The sequence below is a fragment of the Spea bombifrons genome, chromosome 7 (genome assembly GCF_027358695.1).
Source record: "Spea bombifrons isolate aSpeBom1 chromosome 7, aSpeBom1.2.pri, whole genome shotgun sequence".
In the NCBI taxonomy this organism is placed as follows: domain Eukaryota; kingdom Metazoa; phylum Chordata; class Amphibia; order Anura; family Pelobatidae; genus Spea; species Spea bombifrons.
The window spans coordinates 15876717-15895714 of record NC_071093.1 but is presented as its reverse complement, the minus strand read 5'-3'; the positions used below and the strand labels follow the sequence as shown (position 1 = coordinate 15895714).

At 39.4% G+C, this 18998-nt stretch overlaps 1 protein-coding gene across 3 annotated transcripts; it reads left to right on the top strand.

Annotated features, from left to right (window-relative positions):
- The first annotated feature begins 958 nt into the window (after window positions 1–958).
- Window positions 959–18757, top strand: CD28 (CD28 molecule). Of its 3 annotated transcripts, none has more exons than XM_053471418.1 (4): window positions 959–1147; window positions 7949–8278; window positions 13975–14090; window positions 18425–18757. In XM_053471418.1, exons 1-4 carry the CDS (start codon window positions 1063–1065, stop codon window positions 18536–18538), a joined length of 645 nt encoding a protein of 214 aa, XP_053327393.1. In that variant the 5' UTR covers window positions 959–1062; the 3' UTR covers window positions 18539–18757. The 3 variants fall into 3 exon arrangements, with proteins under 3 accessions (XP_053327393.1, XP_053327392.1, XP_053327394.1); XM_053471417.1 differs by having other exon boundaries at window positions 7949–8317; XM_053471419.1 differs by lacking the exon at window positions 13975–14090 and having other exon boundaries at window positions 7949–8317.
- The last annotated feature ends 241 nt before the right edge of the window (window positions 18758–18998 follow it).

Genomic DNA, 18998 nt, shown 5'->3' with positions numbered 1-18998 from the left:
ATTCCAGTATAAAGTTAACCATTGTATGTTTTTGTTATAGATTGTAACATTGAGGATGTGATAAAAAGATGAGTCTATGAAGTGGTTAACATAAAACATATAACTACGAGCATTGTTTACAAGATGAATGGCAGTTAGAGGAAAATCTATTTTTACCTCTGTTGCTTTGATATTATTCACACACTACAAAAGCTACTTTTATGTTATAAATGTCCCGTGCAGAGTGTAATGATAAGCACTTCAGGTGCACCTGACGACAACTGTCATCAATCTTAGCCAGCCACAAGGTCTGTGATCATGATGTTAATTGAAGTTCACAGCTGTTGGGAGCTTTATTTGTTCCTAACCGGTAACATTTATTTTGAATACACCCTACAGCATTCTTCCTAGCTTAATATCAAGAGTCACACCTGGTCTTACATGTTCAGTATTTAATTTTAGTAACTTGGCTTGGATCTTAAGTAATTTTGAGTGTAATAATACATAAATAATAATTATGATGTAATAATTATACATTTAAACAAAACAAAATATTTTGGGGAAAGGAGGAGAGTTTTGAGAAATGCTCCTGGGGACCACTCAGATGCCATGTTATGTGGGAATGCATGGTAGATTTCATACCCTTTGCATCAAGAGTGAAAATTATTATATCATCAAATATATTGAGAAAAATGTAAAGATATTATTTTCTATTGGCAATCTCAAAATATGAAACTCTATGTATTTGTAGCTCTATGTATTTTATTTTTTTGCTTTGAACATAAAATAATTAGGAAAACATTAAAACTGAGAACTGAAAATAATATATCTTAAAACATTTCACAATAGGTTGTTTTTGTAGAACGTATGTTGAGAAGCTGAAGTCATCAAGCTAGTTTCCTGTCTTTTACGTGGTAATATAGAACTAACTGAGGTGGGGGGGACCAATAAGAAAAAAGTTAGCTGTGCAATAGCACGCTCTTTGAAGCCATTCTTCTGAAAAAGACAAAGGGCCCTAAACACCAACTATACAGGAGGGAATAAGACCTGAAGACCTACTATAAGCCTTTGTCTCCCCCTCATATGCATGGACACAAGTTTCATATTTTGACCATGATTCTGTGGATGGCCCTGTCTATAAGCTTCATCCTTTTCACTCAAAGCATTGGTAAGTCCAGCGATATACTTTGCACAGGATAGCATGTACTAATGACACATAGAAATACCTAGTTACATATTAAATTAATATACAAAGCTATATTGCCAGTGAATCTTAACTTAAGTTTATCATCTTTAAGTGCTGTTATATGCTGTGATCTATCTTATGTTATACTATCTATTTCTTTCTTTGTAGTGTTCTACACATAAACAAAATGCATTGTGTAATTGACTTGGAACATTCATGACCTGCAGAGTTTCCTACTTACTATGTGAAACGTTTTTACTCTTGTTTTTTTTTGAGAAATAACTGTGGTTAACGCTGAACAATCTAAGAATGGGCTGAAATTAGACTATTGGTGGGCGTCTTTGCAGCTTTACTTTTTATTTCACTTAGGGTTGGCTAGAGTTTTATATGGGTTTCTGTGAATTACACTGATTAGGGGACGCTCTTCCTAAACTTTGCTTTATGAAGAAAAAAGTAAAACATATTGGTTTGAAGTAGCAAGCACTATTTTGTCATTAGATTATTTTTTGGAAGGATGCATTGAAATTCATGTATATGCACATATTGTAATTTTCTTTTAAATACTACAATGTGTTGCTTTTTGTCTGGTTAATTTAATTTTTTTTGGTGATGGAATGGTATAGAAACTGGAAATATCCTTCCACACCTTATTCCTTCAATTTGTCTATTTTCATGACATGTCTGTCATTATCATCTGTTGACATTATACAAACAGCATATAATAATAAATAATTACCATAATTTACTACGTTTTAAAATAAAACTATCAACCACTTCACTAGCTACAATCACCGTATACATAATATACAGTTATGGTCAACATAATTGGCACCCTTGAATATTTTGTACAAGATCTTCAGAAATAATTTGAATTATACCTACTTTGTTGTATCAGATCATTTTATTGGTAAGTAAAAGTATTTAAGAAAAAAGATGCCTTTTCAGCATGCATGTAGTGATTTTTTTACAGAAGATACATAAAAAATGACCTGGGTAGCATTAAAGGCACCCTTCCCTAATATTTGGCACAGCTCTTGGCAACAGTGACAGCCTCCAAACATTTCTTGTAGCCTTTTATAAGCTTTTTGCACCTATCTGGTTTTCCCATTTGTCAATTGCAATCTGTTCAAACTCTTGACTGTTTGCAAGATTCCTTTTTCCAATGGCAAATCTCCCAAAGGTTCTCAATTTGATTTAGATCAGGTTTTATCAATGGTCAGTCTAAAACATTCCATTTTGTTCTTTTTGGCCATCTTGTGGTGTTTTTAGATGTGTGCTTTGGATCATTATCCAACTGATGGACCCATGTGTTAGTTTTCTGACACTGGATAGTACATTTTGCTGTAAAATGCCTTAGTAATCCTGTGATTTCATGATTCCCTTAATACGTATAAGGTCTCTAGTACCAGAGGCAGCAAAGCAGCCTCACATTATTACAGGTCCTCCACCATATTTAACTGTATGTAAGAAGTTATTTTTGTTTAAAGCCTATTTTTTTTGCCTATAAACATATCACTAGACTGCATTGCAAAAGAGCTTTACTTTGGTTTCAGTTGTCCATAGAATTTTTCCCAGAATGATTTTGGTTTCACTGGTAGGCAAAGATCAGTCGTGCCTTTTTATGATTTGTTTTCAGCTGTGGGGTCTTCAATGACAGGGAATGTCTCACTAGTGTGACTAATCTTTTAAGAAGAGGGAACAAATATCACTTAGGAGTTCTACTAGCCTTGATAAAGAACTGTAGGCTTATGGATCATCCACCCACCAGAGACACTTTAGCTAATATCCAGCTCTTAATTTTTAAGAGCTATTTAGTCTTGCCATACAATATCAGTAGGTGACATGACTGGTCTCGCCTGGCAACTTTCTATCTTAGGGTCGAACAAGGAATTTTTTAGGAATTGATCTCCAGTATTTTAACAATGGCCTTCATTGGTTGATACCGGAGGACACCCCTGTCGATGACCAATAGAGTCGCTCTTACGGGCCTTTAAAATTCTGGCACCAAAGCTGCTGCTAACCGCTACCGTGTTAACCCCGTATTAATCCCTGCTAGAAAACCGGCATAAAACAAAGAGAAAAAGGAACACGAAGAACGTACACGAATATTCACCCGAAAAGAACAGGGTAACAGGCGAATGTTTTTTCACAAAGATGAACATGAAGACGAACACGGAGACTTGGCGGGCGCCCAAGTCTACTTATGAGTATACATGAAACAGATGGTCATGGCAGTGATTCCATGTCTGTCATTGCTTCTAGGTAGCAGCCTAGGTTATATAGGATCAAATCCAATTTGACAGCAAGACTGATATCTTGAAGAACAAAATCATATTAGTAGTTTTGACACTATGTCAATGGGAGAGACTTTTTAAGACATTCAATAATGCAGAAAACTATATGATTTATACAAGTAAATTAAAAGGATAATTTCTTTTCACAATATAGCCATCTGTTTTTGTGCACATCAACAACCTGTAGAAGGAGGTGAAGGAGGTATTCCGCGGTGGTTAAGGTGCTGCTCTCCACTTCCTGTTTATATTATAGCGTTCACTACAAAGAATAAAAGTGTCAGCGGGTTTGCATTATTACTCAAATACACTTTGCAATTAAAAAACATAAAAAAATATACCACACATAAACATTATCAATAATTATCAATAATAAATAGTCATGTTCTATTTTACATACCGTAATACAAATACAATAAAGATATTACCTTTATAATAAAAGTAACAGTATATGTTTAAGTTAAGGGTGCTGCGTAGTCTACTTTGTTGAATTTAAAGCTTTTTTTTAAATTCTTTAATTACGTAAAGTAAAAAGCAAATGCAAGACAATGTAAAAATACCTCATTATCCATATACACATCATCAAGAAATTTAAATTATAGGAAGGGTATCTAGATGACCACATAAGACTCGATAATACAAAAAGTAGAGTGAGAATTTAAAGCCCTTCTTTCAACATAAAAGCAGACACAAATACGTGGTTGTTGTTTTTAAAATTAGAAACACTTCAAACATTTTTGTGTTGGTTTTATGTGATTATACATTCAGTTATTAATAAAAAATAATAACATTTCTGCCCTCCACCTCTGTGGTCCAATGATTCTTGCCATTCTTTGGCTACTTGAAGCAGCCAATCAGTGGCAGGAAAGAGCTACTATTGAAATCAATTGCAGTATTCACAATGGTGAGTATATCTGTGTTAGTGCAGTGAAGGAAAACATTGTTTGATCCCCCTGCAGATTTTGTACATTTGCCCACTGACAGAAAATCAGTCTATAGTTTTAGTATTTTTTTTTTGGTAGGTTTATTTGAACAGTGAGAGACAGAATAACAACAAAAAATCCAGAATAACACATTTGAAATAAATTGATTTGCATTTTACTCAGTGAAATTAGTATTTGATCCCCTATCAATCAGCAAGATGCCTGGCTCCCAGGTGTCTTTTATACAGGTAACGAGCTGAGATTCGGAGGACTCTCCTAAATGGTATATATGATGGATTGAACCTCTAAAAAGGGCAGAATACTTTTATTTTGATAGTAGGTACTAGTTGTCATGACCTATTTTAGAAATTGTACTTGGTAATTAAAATATTCTGATTGAGATGTATTTTATTGGTAAGTTCTTGGATATTAAATGGATGTTGTTGGGATCCATTCTGTGACCAATCTTTGAATATCCATTTTCGATACCGCTTTAAGTAAAAATAAGTAAGCTTGAATCGTGTGCATTTAATTTTAGCTTCCTTTTCATTTTGTGACAAAAAAATATCCTCCACACTTCCTGTTAACCGCCAATCTTAGTTTTTTTATCTATGTTTATAGTAAACTTTTAAGGTAAGATTATATTGGTCACAGGGTAGAGTATGTTGGTTGTGGAAGACCCCAGAATGAAAAGGAAGCAAAGCTTTAACAGGAAGAAGGGTCTTCCTCATGATGTAATTAAAATATGTGCTCTCTAATTATTAAAGTGCAGACATGGTTCTCAGCAAGGCTGTGTTAAGCCACGTGCCAAATTGTCAGAGTTGCATTTCTGCAACATGCGGAGAGAAACCTGTTGATATTAAGTTGCCTAATAGCATTATATATACCTACATTTGCCTCTTTCCTCGCCCCCTAGACACTTGGCTTGCAGGAGATGTGTTCAACCAAAAATACATTCCTTGCTGCCTGTGTCCATGTGGTAGAGTGCTGAAAAGACTCCCATGCGAATGCGAAGTCCCATGAAAGGGACTTTTTTTTCCCCTAAAGCAAACATATATTTTGACTGAAGATTCAGCAAAATTAGACTGCCTTGGGGCCTACTAGTATTTTTAATGCTGCAAAACCGATCATAACGAATGGAAAAGATTACAGTGTTTGTAGCCCTGTGCATACTAGTACAGTAATTGACTCCAATTATAAAAGAGATAATGAGACTAAATTACAGTGTTACTAATCTAATCAGGATACTAGGGAGCAAGCAGATGCATACCATGAATTTGTGTCCATATATTTTGTTTTGGGGAAAATATGAGACACATGACTGGGTATGAGTCCAGATTTTAAGAAACAGAAATCTTGGCTAAAAACAGTATTGTCAAACTGTTTAATTGCACATAGAATATAGGACCTTATTTGCCTTATAAATGTGTGTGCTATTCCAGAAAATATTGTGGGTTAAGCAATGATAAAAAGCAGATAGTAAAATGATATTATAGCATGCTGAAGATTAATATGGAGATTAAACAGTACTTTGATATGTTAAACTAATAGTCAGTGTGTAGGTATTGTATTTGCTTAGTCAACCCAAATTGCTGTTGCAAAGGTAACTTTTCATGCTTTTTTAAAATAATCTCATTCCAGCTGTGCTGGCAGGTTATTCTTAACCCCTTAATGTCCATTGACGGGTCAGGCATGTCATAAGTCATTAAGTGACCTTTTTTCCATGATGTGCCTGACCCGTCATTTCATTAAACAAGCTTAAATGGTGTTGCTGTAATGCCTCGGTGTCGAGGCATTCAGCAACACCGAAATTGGCATCATGGCCCATGTATGGCCCCTCCCCATGGGCGTCCACATCTGCCATAAACTCTATGGCGGTGGACGCCCGTTTTAAAAGTTTAGGAGGCGATCAATGATCACCTCCTAAACTTCACCCCAGGACGAGCTGTGAACTCTCCGGAGAGTGATTTTGCCACTCGCAAGATGGCGGCGCGTCCTGTAAAAAAAATCTCCAGACCCTCTAGAGAACTCTGGCTCCACTTGCAGGTTGAATACAGGTATTGCATTCAACTATGCAAGTCAGTGTAGCCCAGCTTTCTCATCACTATGTAATTAGTATTTAATTTAAAAAAAAAAAAAAAAAAAAAAAATTGGGAGAAATAGCTTAAAAAAAAATTGGAACATTTAAAAATTATTATGCATCAGAGGGACCATCCAGTTCCAGCAAAATGTAAAAAAAAGTCCAAAAAGAATAAAATAAAATAACAAAATTAAGTTTATTATTATGAGCAAGTGCTAATATTAGAGTTAAAGTAAAAGCATTTCTAATACCGAAGGGGTGTCTAATTTAAAAAAAAAGAATGGTTTAATGGGGCCTGGAGCTATATATTTATACCCGAAGTACAATTTGTGTGAAGAAAATGCAAAAAAAACAATTACTTCCACAAACTGTGGCAGGGGCTGGTGGTAGAATTTCATGCATGGAAAGGGTTAAAATACTACCATTTGAAATACCTTGGGGTATCTAGTTTTCAAAAATATATGGTTTGATGGGGTAAATTGGAGTGGCCGGGCTCAAAGATAGGGCATAGGCACAGACTGACCAAAATGGGGGGAAAAAGCGTCCTTCCAAAATGTAGACTTTTAACCACAAACACCGACAAACCCATGCATGGGTGGTATCACTGTACTTGGGAGATGTTGCTGAACACATATTGGGTTCTTGTGTGAAAGTGACTTATACCAGGAGCTGTAAATCCATACCTACCACAAAGTTTGACAAAGGGTGGTAGTAGAATTAGTGCATGGAAAGGGTTAAAATACCAGCATTTGAAATACCTTGGGGTGTCTAGTTTTCAAAAATATATGGTTTGATGAGGTACCGGTAAATTGCATTGGTCGGCTTCAAAGATACCTGAAATAGCACATGGAGCAGAATGACCAGCTTTGGAAAAACAATATTTTTAAAATAGAAAAAACGCTACTTGTACTTATTGCACAATAACTTGCAGAAAAAAGCAAAAAAAAAAAAACATTGGGTATTTCTAACCTCAGGACAAATAGTAGAATCTATTTAACAGGTTTTTTCATTAGCTTTTTTTGGATGAGTAAAAGATTTTTTGGATAAAAGTCAGAAAATTTTTCATCATATTTTATTATTTTTTATGGAAAATTAGATAACATGATAAAAAAGGTATCTGAAGAAAGCCCTTCTTGTCCTAAAAAACAACATATAATTTGTGTGGGTACACTAAATGAGTGAGGAGAAAATTACATCTAAACACGAGCACTGCAAAAGTATTAAAACACCCTTGGTCCCAAAGGGTACAAAAGGTAAAACACAGCCTGGTCCTTAAGGGGTTAAATGTTTCTGCCTTATTGTTAATTTTAATTTTTTCCTCATTTTATCTATGCCCGTGTATATTAGACCAGCTTTGAAATTGATTGAAATGTGAATTAGTCAGTGAATTCCAAAAAAACATTGATACTGTAATTTTTAATGACATTTTATAATGTGGATTATGTGCGCCCAATGACTTCACCTAATTTTGTTCATGCTACTTTTGCAGACACTGAAAGAAGCAATAACTATGTTGTTGTTGATGGAAAAATCAACTTAACATTTCATTGCAACGTTAGTGAAGCAAAGGAGGTATTCAAGGTAGCTTTGAAAAAGGGGCTTAGTAAAAAAAAGACTATCTGTGAAGGATCGTTCAACTCTTCCCACCTGCCATTCCAGCACCACAACTGTTGGGTCACGCCTACAGAAAGCAGTGTCACATTTTCTCTATGGGACCTGACTGAGAATGATACTGACATTTATTACTTCCACAAAGAAGAGATGTACCCACCTCCCTATACATCCAATGATGACAATGGCACCATCATTCGTGTGAAAGGTAACAGATGTTCTTCCATCATCATCATTCATGTGAAAGGTAACAGATGTTCTTCAATCACAGTCAATCATGTGAATGGTAACAGATATGCTTCTCACACAATTAATTGTATATAATCTTACATTATATAATCTTACATTAAAACTACACAAGTTTTTCTTGTATATGCATACTCATGGGTTGTGAAGGAAATATTTGTAAATATATTCCTTGAAGGGACAGTCTAATGTCTAATGGCACCTCCGTAAAGAAGAATGCATATTAAAGAACTCTGTTTGTACTTATGTATGCATTCAAAATAATAAACGCACTTACCTCAGACAGAAGAGGCTGTCTTGCACCAGATGTTGCCTTACTCTTCCATGCTCCTACTACTCTTGCCACTGATTGGCTGCACGAAAGTGCTCCCACTGAAATCAATGAAAGCACTTTACACACATGCACATGGGGGCCTTAATGGGCCCTGCACTCAGCATTCACTGCGTGAGCACTCAATCTGACTGGAGGTGAGTGAGTAACATGTAAGTAGTGAGTAGCAAACAGTCAATATCTCCTGCAGGACATTAAGCTGGGGGTTGGGAAAAGGGGCACATGCATATGGAAGGACTCTGCATTAAAGTGCATATGATTTCTGGTTTGTCCCTTTACCATTTTTGCATTTAGCAGGTTGTTTAAAAAAATTGTGTCTTCAAATTGTGATGGCAAATTTCTAGGGCTGCAACTAATGATTATTTTCATAATCGATTAGTTGGCCGATTATTTTTTCGATGAATTGGATAAAAAATTTTTTTTACATTTTTCATTTATTTAAAATAATTTAATAAACAAACAGGATGTTAAAAACAAATAGCAGATTAAAAAAAACTTTGAGAAAAATGCATTTCTTGTTTTTATTTCCCAATCTGCCCCCCTCAGTTATGCACATTTGAGCCCAGGCTTGCCACACTGCCTCCCAGATATGCCTTATACCCCCAGATATGCCACTCCGCCCTCCCCACATATGCCTTATATACCCTATATGCCTTATACCCCCTGATATGCCTTATACCCCAGAGACGCCACTCCGTCCTCCCCAGATATGCCTTATACCCCCTATATGCCTTATACCCCTTGACATGCCTTATACCCCCTGATATGCTACTCTGCCCTCCCCGATATGCCTTATACCCCCAGATATGCCACTCTGTCCCCCCAGATATGCCTTATACCCCCATATACCATATTGCCCTCTGATATACCTTATACCCCACAGACACCACTCTGTTCTCCCAAATATGCCACTCTGCCCCCCCCAAATATGCCTTATATCACTTATATGCCACTCTGCCCCCTGATATGCCTTATAACCCCCTATATGCCACTCTGCCCCCTGATATGCCACTCTGCCCCTGATATGCCTTATACCCCCTATATACCACTGTGCCCCCCAAATATGCATTATAATCCCCCACATACCACTGTGCCCTTGATATGCCCCCCAAATATGCCACTGTGCCCCCTGATATGCCTTATAACCCCCTGATATGCCACTCTGCCCCCCTGATATGCCTTATACCCTGTCACATTCTACCCAGGCTGTAGAGCTGCATATCTCTATCTTGCTTCAGTTTCTCTGTTTTGCTTCAATCCATTCCTGGATTTCCTTATGCTCTGTTCTGATCTTCCATTCCTTGCTTCTAGTTCTGCTCTTTGCTTCAGCTCTGTTTCCTTTATAAGGCGTGTCCCACCCATTATGTTTGTCTCAGTCTGCAGTCTAAAGGTATGTCTCATTGCTATGTGTTTAGATTTCTTGTTTGGTTTGTTTAGTACCTCTGTAGGCAGGTTTTAGCGTTAGGACCCACCGTATATTGGAGTACTTTGGCGTAGTGGTTTGCTAAGCATACTATGGCCATAAGATGTGACGGAATCTCCAATTGTTATCACATAGTCCTAGGCTAGTTCCTGTATTTATGTGAGTCTGTGATGTAACCTGTATCCCCGGTAGAGGGGTGTCCTGTCCTGTATCCCCGGTAGAGAGGTGTCCTGTCTTGAATCCCCGGTAGAGGGGTGTCCTGTCCTGTTCATGTTGGATCTTGAGTATTCCTTGTCTTATTATTATTATTTATTGTTTTATATAGCGCCATCAAATTCCGTAGCGCTGTACAATGGGTAGACATGACATAACAAGTAGTATGTAACATAAATTGACTAACAGAGACAACAGGTGAGGAGGGCCCTGCTCAAACGAGCTTACAGTCTAGAGGGAGTTGGGTTGTATTACACAAAAGGTAAAAGGTAAAAGTGCCACTGTTGGGGATAGACCAGCCACGCTAGTAAAAGTATTGCAGGGGAGGGAGTAGGAAGGGTAAGCTAAAGGAATATGGGAGGGCGTTAGTGTGCTATGTTGTAAGCATCCTTAAAGAAGTGGGTCTTGAGGGATTTTTTGAAGGAATAAAGGCAGGGGGAGAGACGGATAGACTGGGGGAGGGCATTCCAGAGGATAGGGGCAGCCCTTGAGAAATCTTGTAAGCGGGCATGAGAGCTAGAAATCAGAGGAGAGGACAGAAGGAGCTCGTTGGATGAGCGGAGAGACTGGTTAGGAGTGTATGTAGAGATGAGAGAGGAGATGTAGGGAGGGGAACCGCTGTGAAGGGCTTTGAAAGTAAGAGTGAGGATTTTGAAATGAATCCTGAAGCGCAAAGGCAGCCAGTGAAAAGACTGATAGAGGGGAGAAACGTTAGTAAAGCGATGTGAGAGGAAGATAAGTCTGGCGGCAGCATTCATATTGGATTGTAGAGGGGTGAGACGGTTAAGAGGGAGACCGGCTAAGGCTAAGATAGAGTTACAGTAGTCAAGACGGGAGATAATCAGAACATGGAGAAGAGCCTTAGTGGCATCCTGTGTTAGGAAGGGACGGATGCGGGCAATGTTTTTAAGATGAAGGCGACAGTTTTTAGAGACAGACTGAATATGGGGTGTGAACGAAAGGTCGGAGTCAATGGTGACACCAAGACAGCGTGCATGAGTAGACGGGGATATGATAGCACCATTAACATTGAGGGATATGGGGATAGATGGGGGAATCTTAGCATAGGAGGGAGGGAAGATGAGGAGTTCAGTTTTGGAGAGGTTGAGTTTCAAGAAACGTTCAGACATCCAGGTAGAGACAGATGCAAGGCAGTTAGTTACATGATCTAAGACAGAGACATGCTTGAAGGATGATGGGACAGATCCAGTAGTGAGGGAGAGGTTGAAGATATGAGTTAGAGTAGGGAGAAGGGTAGATGAAAGAGACTGAGTGAGATGGGAAGGGATGGGGTCAAGGGGGCAGGTGGTTGGATGAGAGGAAAGAAGAAGAGCATGTACATCCTCTTAGGTGACAGCAGAGAAATGAGTTAATGTAGTAAGGGGAGAAGCAGTCAGTGGGAAGGGGGGTGCGTAGTCAGAGGGAGGTGACGGTGCAGATATGTCATCTCTGATAGTTTGAATTTTATTATCGAAGAATGTGGCAAAGTCAGGTGCATTAAGGTTAGTGGAAGGGGTAGGAGGGATCAGTCGAAGCAGGGAATTGAAAGTATTAAAGAGTCGTTTAGGGTTGTGGAACAGGGAGGACATGAGGGAGGTGAAATAGGTTTCTTTAGCAAGGTTAAGAGCAGAGTAGTAGGAAAGTAGCATAAATTTATAGTGCAGAAAGTCAGACATGGAATTAGACTTTCGCCAACTACGTTCGGCAGTGCGGGAACATCGTCGTAGGTGTCGGGTTACAGACGTGTGCCAGGGTTGGAAATGTGACCGTCGTGAGGAGCGAGTAGTAGCTGGTGCTACATGCTCTCACATATGAGAGTGGCATTATAGAGAGAGGTAGCGTTGTTAGGGCATGACATGTTAGAGATTGGAGAGAGGAGAGGGAGTAAATTGATTGAGAAGTCTTGAAGGTTAATAGAGCTGAGGTCTCTGGTTAGGCGGGGTTGGGGTGCAAGGGGGTGAGTATGAGGCAAAATTAGAGAGCAGGAAAGGAAGTGGTGGTCAGAGAGGGGGAAAGGGGAATTTGAAAGGTTAGTGTGAGAGCACATGCTAGAAAAAATAAGGTCCAGGGTGTTACCATCATCATGAGTAGGGGAGTTAATATGTTGTTGGAGATCAAAAGAGGAAGTAATAGAAAGAAATGTTGAAGCCATGGGACTCAATGGGGTGTCAACTGGGATGTTGAAATCCCCAAGGACAACAGAAGGAACATCAGAGGAGAGGAAGAGAGGGAGCCATGAAGAGAAGTGATCAAGAAAGATGTTAGCCGGGCAGGGGGACGATATATAACAGCAATGCGTATGGAGATGGGATGAAATAGTCGGATAGCATGGACTTCGAATGAGGAAAAAGAGAGTGATGGGGCAGAGGGAATAGGTTGAAAAGTACAAGTAGGGGAGAGTAGGAAGCCTACCCTGTCTTGTTCCCTGTTGTGCCCTGTATTATGTATATCTTGTCTGATTATGTTTCTTGCTTTGTCTCCCTCTCCCTTGCTTGTTATCTTTCTGCTATATACTCTGCTTAGCTTCCCTACTTCCAGCCTGCAGCATCCTGCACACGATTCCAGTGCTATGTTTCATGCCTGCTCCAGGGTGCCTGCAGGATATCTCCAAGTTCTGGTTAACATCAGCTGGTATGTCAGGGCACTGGTATGTGGCTGAACAACCCTAGATGCCCACCCGGGAGAGTGCAGTCACTCTGCATCAGGCCCTGTCCTACTCCGCTACTGCGCATTAACTCCTGCACTCCATCTTTGGGCGCTCTGGGTCAGTACAGTTGTCTGTATTGACCTGGTACCTGACATAGCCCCTATATGCCACTGTACCCCTCAAATATGCCTTATACCCCCATATGCCACTGTGCCACCCAAATATGCCTTATAACCCCCTATATACCACTGTGCCCTTGATATGCCCCCCAGACTTACCCCCCCCGCTCCATACTCCTTGGTGTCTAGTAGGGGTAGCCGGTGAGCATCTGCGCGATGTGCGTAGTCAACCTCTGCTGCTGGCCGGCACTTTCGCTGGAGCTTCTATGACTGAGGAAGGTCATGTGACACCGGTGCTCCATCATGGAAGCCCCAGTGGAAGTGCCGGCAGTAGCAGAGGATGTCTGCACACATCGCACAGACGCCCACCGGCTGCCAAAGAGAATGATCCGGTTTCCCTGCAGCGCTGCGGGCGATCCTTCTCTCTGGGAGCCGGCGAACATTGCGCAATGCGTGCAGACCACCTCCGCTGTGCTGGCCGATACTTGTGGAGGACAGTAGCGATGTGCACAGACACCCCCCACCCCCACCGGCTGTCAGAGAGAAGCATCCAGGTCCCCTGCAGTGCTGCGGGAGATCTGGATCTTAGTGTTATTATCCTACCTCTATTTCAGGTCGGATTATAAAACGAGGGATATTTTTCAGAGCATTTGCTCTGAAAAAAGCCTCATCTTCTAATTGATAAAATCGATAATAAAATTTGTTGGCAACGATTTTCATTATCGATTTTATCGATTAGTTGTTGCAGCCCTACAAATGTCATGTCAGTAATTAGTTTTTTTTGATGAAAAAAGGAACCCTAATGACAAATGATTAACATAAAAAAAGATATGTGTAACGTAAGTTATGTTCAGGCAAATGTGAGACAAAAATGTAAGGCATTTTTAATCTATTTTCCCTTTTCTTTTGTTTTTGTTTTTTTTAGAAAATGTGTTGCCAAAAAGTATTCCAGTGCAACTGCTGTCCCCTTGGCCTATGCTTGCTACAGTTGTATTAGCAGTATATAGCACTTGTATCACGGTAGCATTTTTTTACGTTTTGGTGAGTCAATGTATCATTTTCTTTTGCAATTATGTAAGAATTGTGCATATCTTCAGTTTCAGAAACAGGTCTGGCTTGATTTACTATAAATATCTTTCCCATTACCCTTTTTAAAGTGCACAATTTTCAGGACATTAAAGGTGCTGTTTAACTTAAACAAAATTTAACTTTTGCTTTGGATTTTTTTATCCAAAGCAAATAAGTGTAACAGATTACCCATTTTATTGTTTCTTCCTTTTAACCACATAAAGACAACACAGGACCAAAATAGGTCCCGCTGACAGATCTGGTGTAATGATCTGGTGTAACGGTAGCCTCAGTGTACCGTTACTATTTAAATGCCCAACGATGCGATTGGGCATTTTCTTTCGATAGGCGTTAAAGTTTCTCCCTCTTACAAAAAATGAAAAATATAAAAACATAATTTTTAATAAATGAACTATAAATGAAAAATAAATGTATTTTTTAATAGGGAATCTAGAGATGTTACCATGTATGTGGGGTATTACTCATTGGAGCCATTCTCTGGGAGTAGAGATACTCTAACTTTCAGGAGGAGGCAAGGTCATGCAATGTTGTGTTGCTAATGTCTGTCTAGGTATGTATGTTAGTGTATATCTGGGTACGTATGTTAGTGTTTGCCTGGGTATGCATGTTAGTGTCTGCTTGGGTGTGCATGTTAGTTTGTGTCTGAGTATGAATGTTAGTGTGTGCCTGGTTATATAAGTGTGTGTCTGCCTGGGTATTTCAGTGCCTGTCTGGGTAAGTATGTTAGTGTCTGTGTGGGTATTTTAGTGTGCGTGTGTATGTCTGCATGTTAATGTATGTCTAGCTATATATGTTAGTATCTGCCTGGGTATGCATGTTAGTGTGTGTCTTGGTATATGTGTGTCTGTGTCAGCATTCCCTGCCTGCCTGGATCCTGTCTATTTTGTACATACTTTCTACATGCCTACCTACACCCTTCCCTCTCAGGAACACCTATTACTTATTATTCTGGATGGCTGAGCCTTGTTTTTAAATACCTGCTCTGCCCTCTAGTCTGGGCGGTATATACAGCGCAGTTGTTTGTCTGCATCCTGGCCCTGTGCAGTTTCTAGTAATGTTCTGTTAGATTCTACCCGTTTTGACCTTGCTTGTCTTGACCTTGCTCTCGGCTTCTGATTTGGCTCTTGTTCTTGATCTCCTAGTATTGACCTGGCTTGCTCTTACCGAGTTCCTAGTCTCTTTGTTCTACTTGTTCCTGTGATCTTTTCCCTGCCTTGTGCCTTGCTTGAGGGTACCCTGCCGTGTGCCTTGCATGAAGCCTCCCTGCAGTGAGTCCAGTGCCCCTGTCTGTGGGCTTTCAGCCATGTTAATGTTTTGTGCCCTGTCTAGGGGTTCCAGCCATGTTTACATTTACCTGACCTGCCAGCACACTCCAATATAGACTGTTACCTATATATCCAGCCATGTGTGTGTTTTCTCTTAGCCTGTCTGTACCTTCCCGTCCAGTATCATGCAATGTGGGGTACAAGCAGAGCTCAAGGTACACCCTGAAACTGGGTCCTGACAGTCTGTATGTTAAGGTGTGTCTGGGTATGTATATGTTAGTGTATACATGTGGGCCTGCCTAGAAATGTTAGTGTGTGTTTTTCTGGGTATATTAGTGTGTGTCGGGGTATGTTAGCATGTGTGGATTTGTTACCACGCATCTCTCGGTCTATTAGTGAAATTGTGTTTTATATGTGGGTATTTTAGTGTGTGTGAACATGTGTCTGAGTATGTTAGTACGTGTGTGCCTGAGTATGTTTGTGAGTGTGTGTGTGTAGGGGGGGTATTTTAGTGTGTGAACATATATCTTTGGCTATGTGAGTATGTGTATCTTGGTATATTAATATGTCAGTGTGTGTCTTTGTTTGGGTATATTAGTATGTGTGACTGGCTGTGTTAGTTTGAGTATCTGGGTATGTTTGTGAAGGTATCTGGGTGTCTATGTTAGTGTGTGTGCATGTATATGTGTTAGAGACAAGTGTCTGTGTGTGTTAGTGCTGAATGTTTAGTTGTGTTAGTGCGAGTGTCTGGATGTGTGTGTTTGTGTGAGTGCCACGCCAAAGGTCAGGCTCTAGATCCGCCCTTGGTATCACTGTTATCAGGGAATGTTGCGCAACATAATTTGGGCTGTTCAGTAGTGATACCTACTGTGTATAAGAAATCCTAAACCAAAATTTCAAAACATGTTTTTTTCTATTTTAGTACAGGCTTTTTACAGGCTTACCACTAATAATATTTTTATTTAGATTTTGTTTTATGTTTTTCTTTGATTTCAAAAGAATGCTATATTTGTCCTTAAAACCATATCATCAAACAATATCTAATTTATACATCAAAAGAGGAAAGAGAAATCATGGTTTTAAAAACCATGGTATGAAAACCACTCAGTCCTGAAAGAAGTTAAGTTGAAAAAATCTGCACTGAAGGTAGGATAACACATACACAGATACTACAAGTACACCTTCACATCAACTTTGCTCAAAACTGTTTGCACAATTTGTTTTCCATTTTGTTATATGGAAAAAAGTTTTGGGACACCTAACCAGTAGACTAACAGGGACTTTTATGACATTGCATTCTGAATACATAGACATTAAAATGTAGTTGGATCCCCCTTTGCAGCTATAACAGCTTCCACTCTTCTGGGCAGGTTTTCCACAAGATTTTGGAGTGTTTCTGTGGGAGTTTTTGCCCATTCATCCATAAGAGCATTTGTGTGGTCAGGCACTGATTTTGGACTAGAAGGGCTGGCTCGCACTCCTCAACTTCTTTCACACCAAACTCATCCAACTATGGACCTTGCTTTCTGCACTGGGACACAATAATCCTGGAATAGAAAATGGGTTTCCCCAAACTGTTCCCACAAATTTGGAAGCATAGCATTTCCCAAAATTTCTTGGTAAAGCATTAAGATTTTCCTTCACTGGAAGTAAGAGGCCTAGTCCAATCCCTTAATTTTAATAATTAGGAGGTATGTCCAATATTTTTGGGATCAAGTAGAAGGGATATTGCGAACCATTCTTTCTCGTCCAACATCAGTTACTGACCTCACAGGAACCATAATTCAGGTTCAAAGAGCCCAAGTGGACCTTGTAATACTGAGATGAAATTTCACAAGGTTTAAGTGATTACATCAGGTGTTAGATTTGCATGTAGATATAAATGACAAATATGGTCATCAACTGGACAGACGCATGCACTTTTAAATATGTATTTTATCCATAAATATTCCAATGCTCCAATTCTTGTTTTTGAGTAACAGGACTCTTGAAATATTATGGAATTATTATTTTCATCAGTCACTTGAGGTGCAATATAATTATTTATAGGCTAGGATTTAAGATTGTCATTTTTGCAACATTTCATATACTATAGCTATAGCTGGGCGAGCTGGCATGGGTTTGAAATAGACTTTAGCCTAATGGCGAGATTGTCAGGAGTTGAGATGTGAGCTAAAACTAGTTAATTTAGTTTAAGATCCTTCTCCACTTTAGTATCTTGTACATTCTGTATGTATGTGATAAACCCTGAGAATGAGGGCCATAAATGTCACAATTAGGGGTCTTAAGCTCAGTCCTCTAGGGCAATCAGAGTCAGGAACACCAGCTTGTAGCAAAAACAGTGCTTTATTTTTAACTGCTCAAATGCCAAACCCCAAAACCAAATCATAAAAAGAAAAACCTAGGTCCAAATTGGAGTCCTCTCTAACTAAACTATGCTGGCCCAGACTGACCAGCCTAATAAACCACTAACTTGACCTCCCAGCCAGACCCAACTAAGCCAGGCTCTGGAAAACCTCCCCCAGACAGCACACAAAAGGTCCAGGTAGGTAATACCTCACTTGGCTCAGGAATGGTCTTATTCAGACTCCTTACCCTGGGTGCACAGGGAAACTTCCTCTTCCCCAACAGTCTCTCTGATTATCAGGCTCCAGGGGGTTTTAATGCCCAGGCCCATTGGGAATCCCGGATCAGATCCTGCAGACCCCTAACCTCTTGGAAAAAACGGCATGGATTTTCCACTGAACAGGGGAACGGTGCTCTCCAATTGCTCCACCCCAGGGAGCATTTATTTGTGATCTGGATAGCACCTGTACCCAAATGCCAAACTAAGCATCTCCCTGGGGTTTACAGCGTCACAGTATGTATGGCTTGACAAGCTCACCTTGTTGTCTAAGCATGGTCCTTGTCTAGCTGTTGCCTTGTCACTGATAAGCTAATCCTTATCTAATTACAACAATGGATGTGTGGCTTTTATTTTATTTTCAACCTGATTTCTTTAAGAACATTTTTCTTTTACAGAAAAAAGAAAGGAAAACAAGGATTTCACAGAGTGAATACATTAATGTTGTCCCACGTTGGCCAAAGCATCACCAGCAATGCATTCCAGCTCCAAAGCACTCTCAAGCTCATTGACTGCTATTTAAGATGACCTGATGTAAAATATAAAAATGGTTTAGGGACTGCTTAACCAACATTGCAGCAGCTTGTGGTATCTGGATAACTGTACATGACTATGGAATCTATTTTTTTCTCCGGTTTCTCTTGATAACTAGATTGATATTGAGATAAAGATAGTAACAGATAGTAACAAATGCTGATTTGATTAATAAACATTAATATTATTGTTATGGATGTCAGTAAGATAACTCAAGGTGCACATATGCTCTTGAATTTATGGAAGATCTATATGGAAATACCAATAACCCACACACTGTTATTATTACCATTTATTTATTAAGCGCCAACAAATTACTGAGGATGAAAGGCTGTGGACAAGGAACGTTGGATATGTAATTGTTCACAAAATGCTTTCCAAAAACGTGAGGTGAATAGGGATCCGCAGTCGGATACGATATTCTAGGGTAAGCCTTGG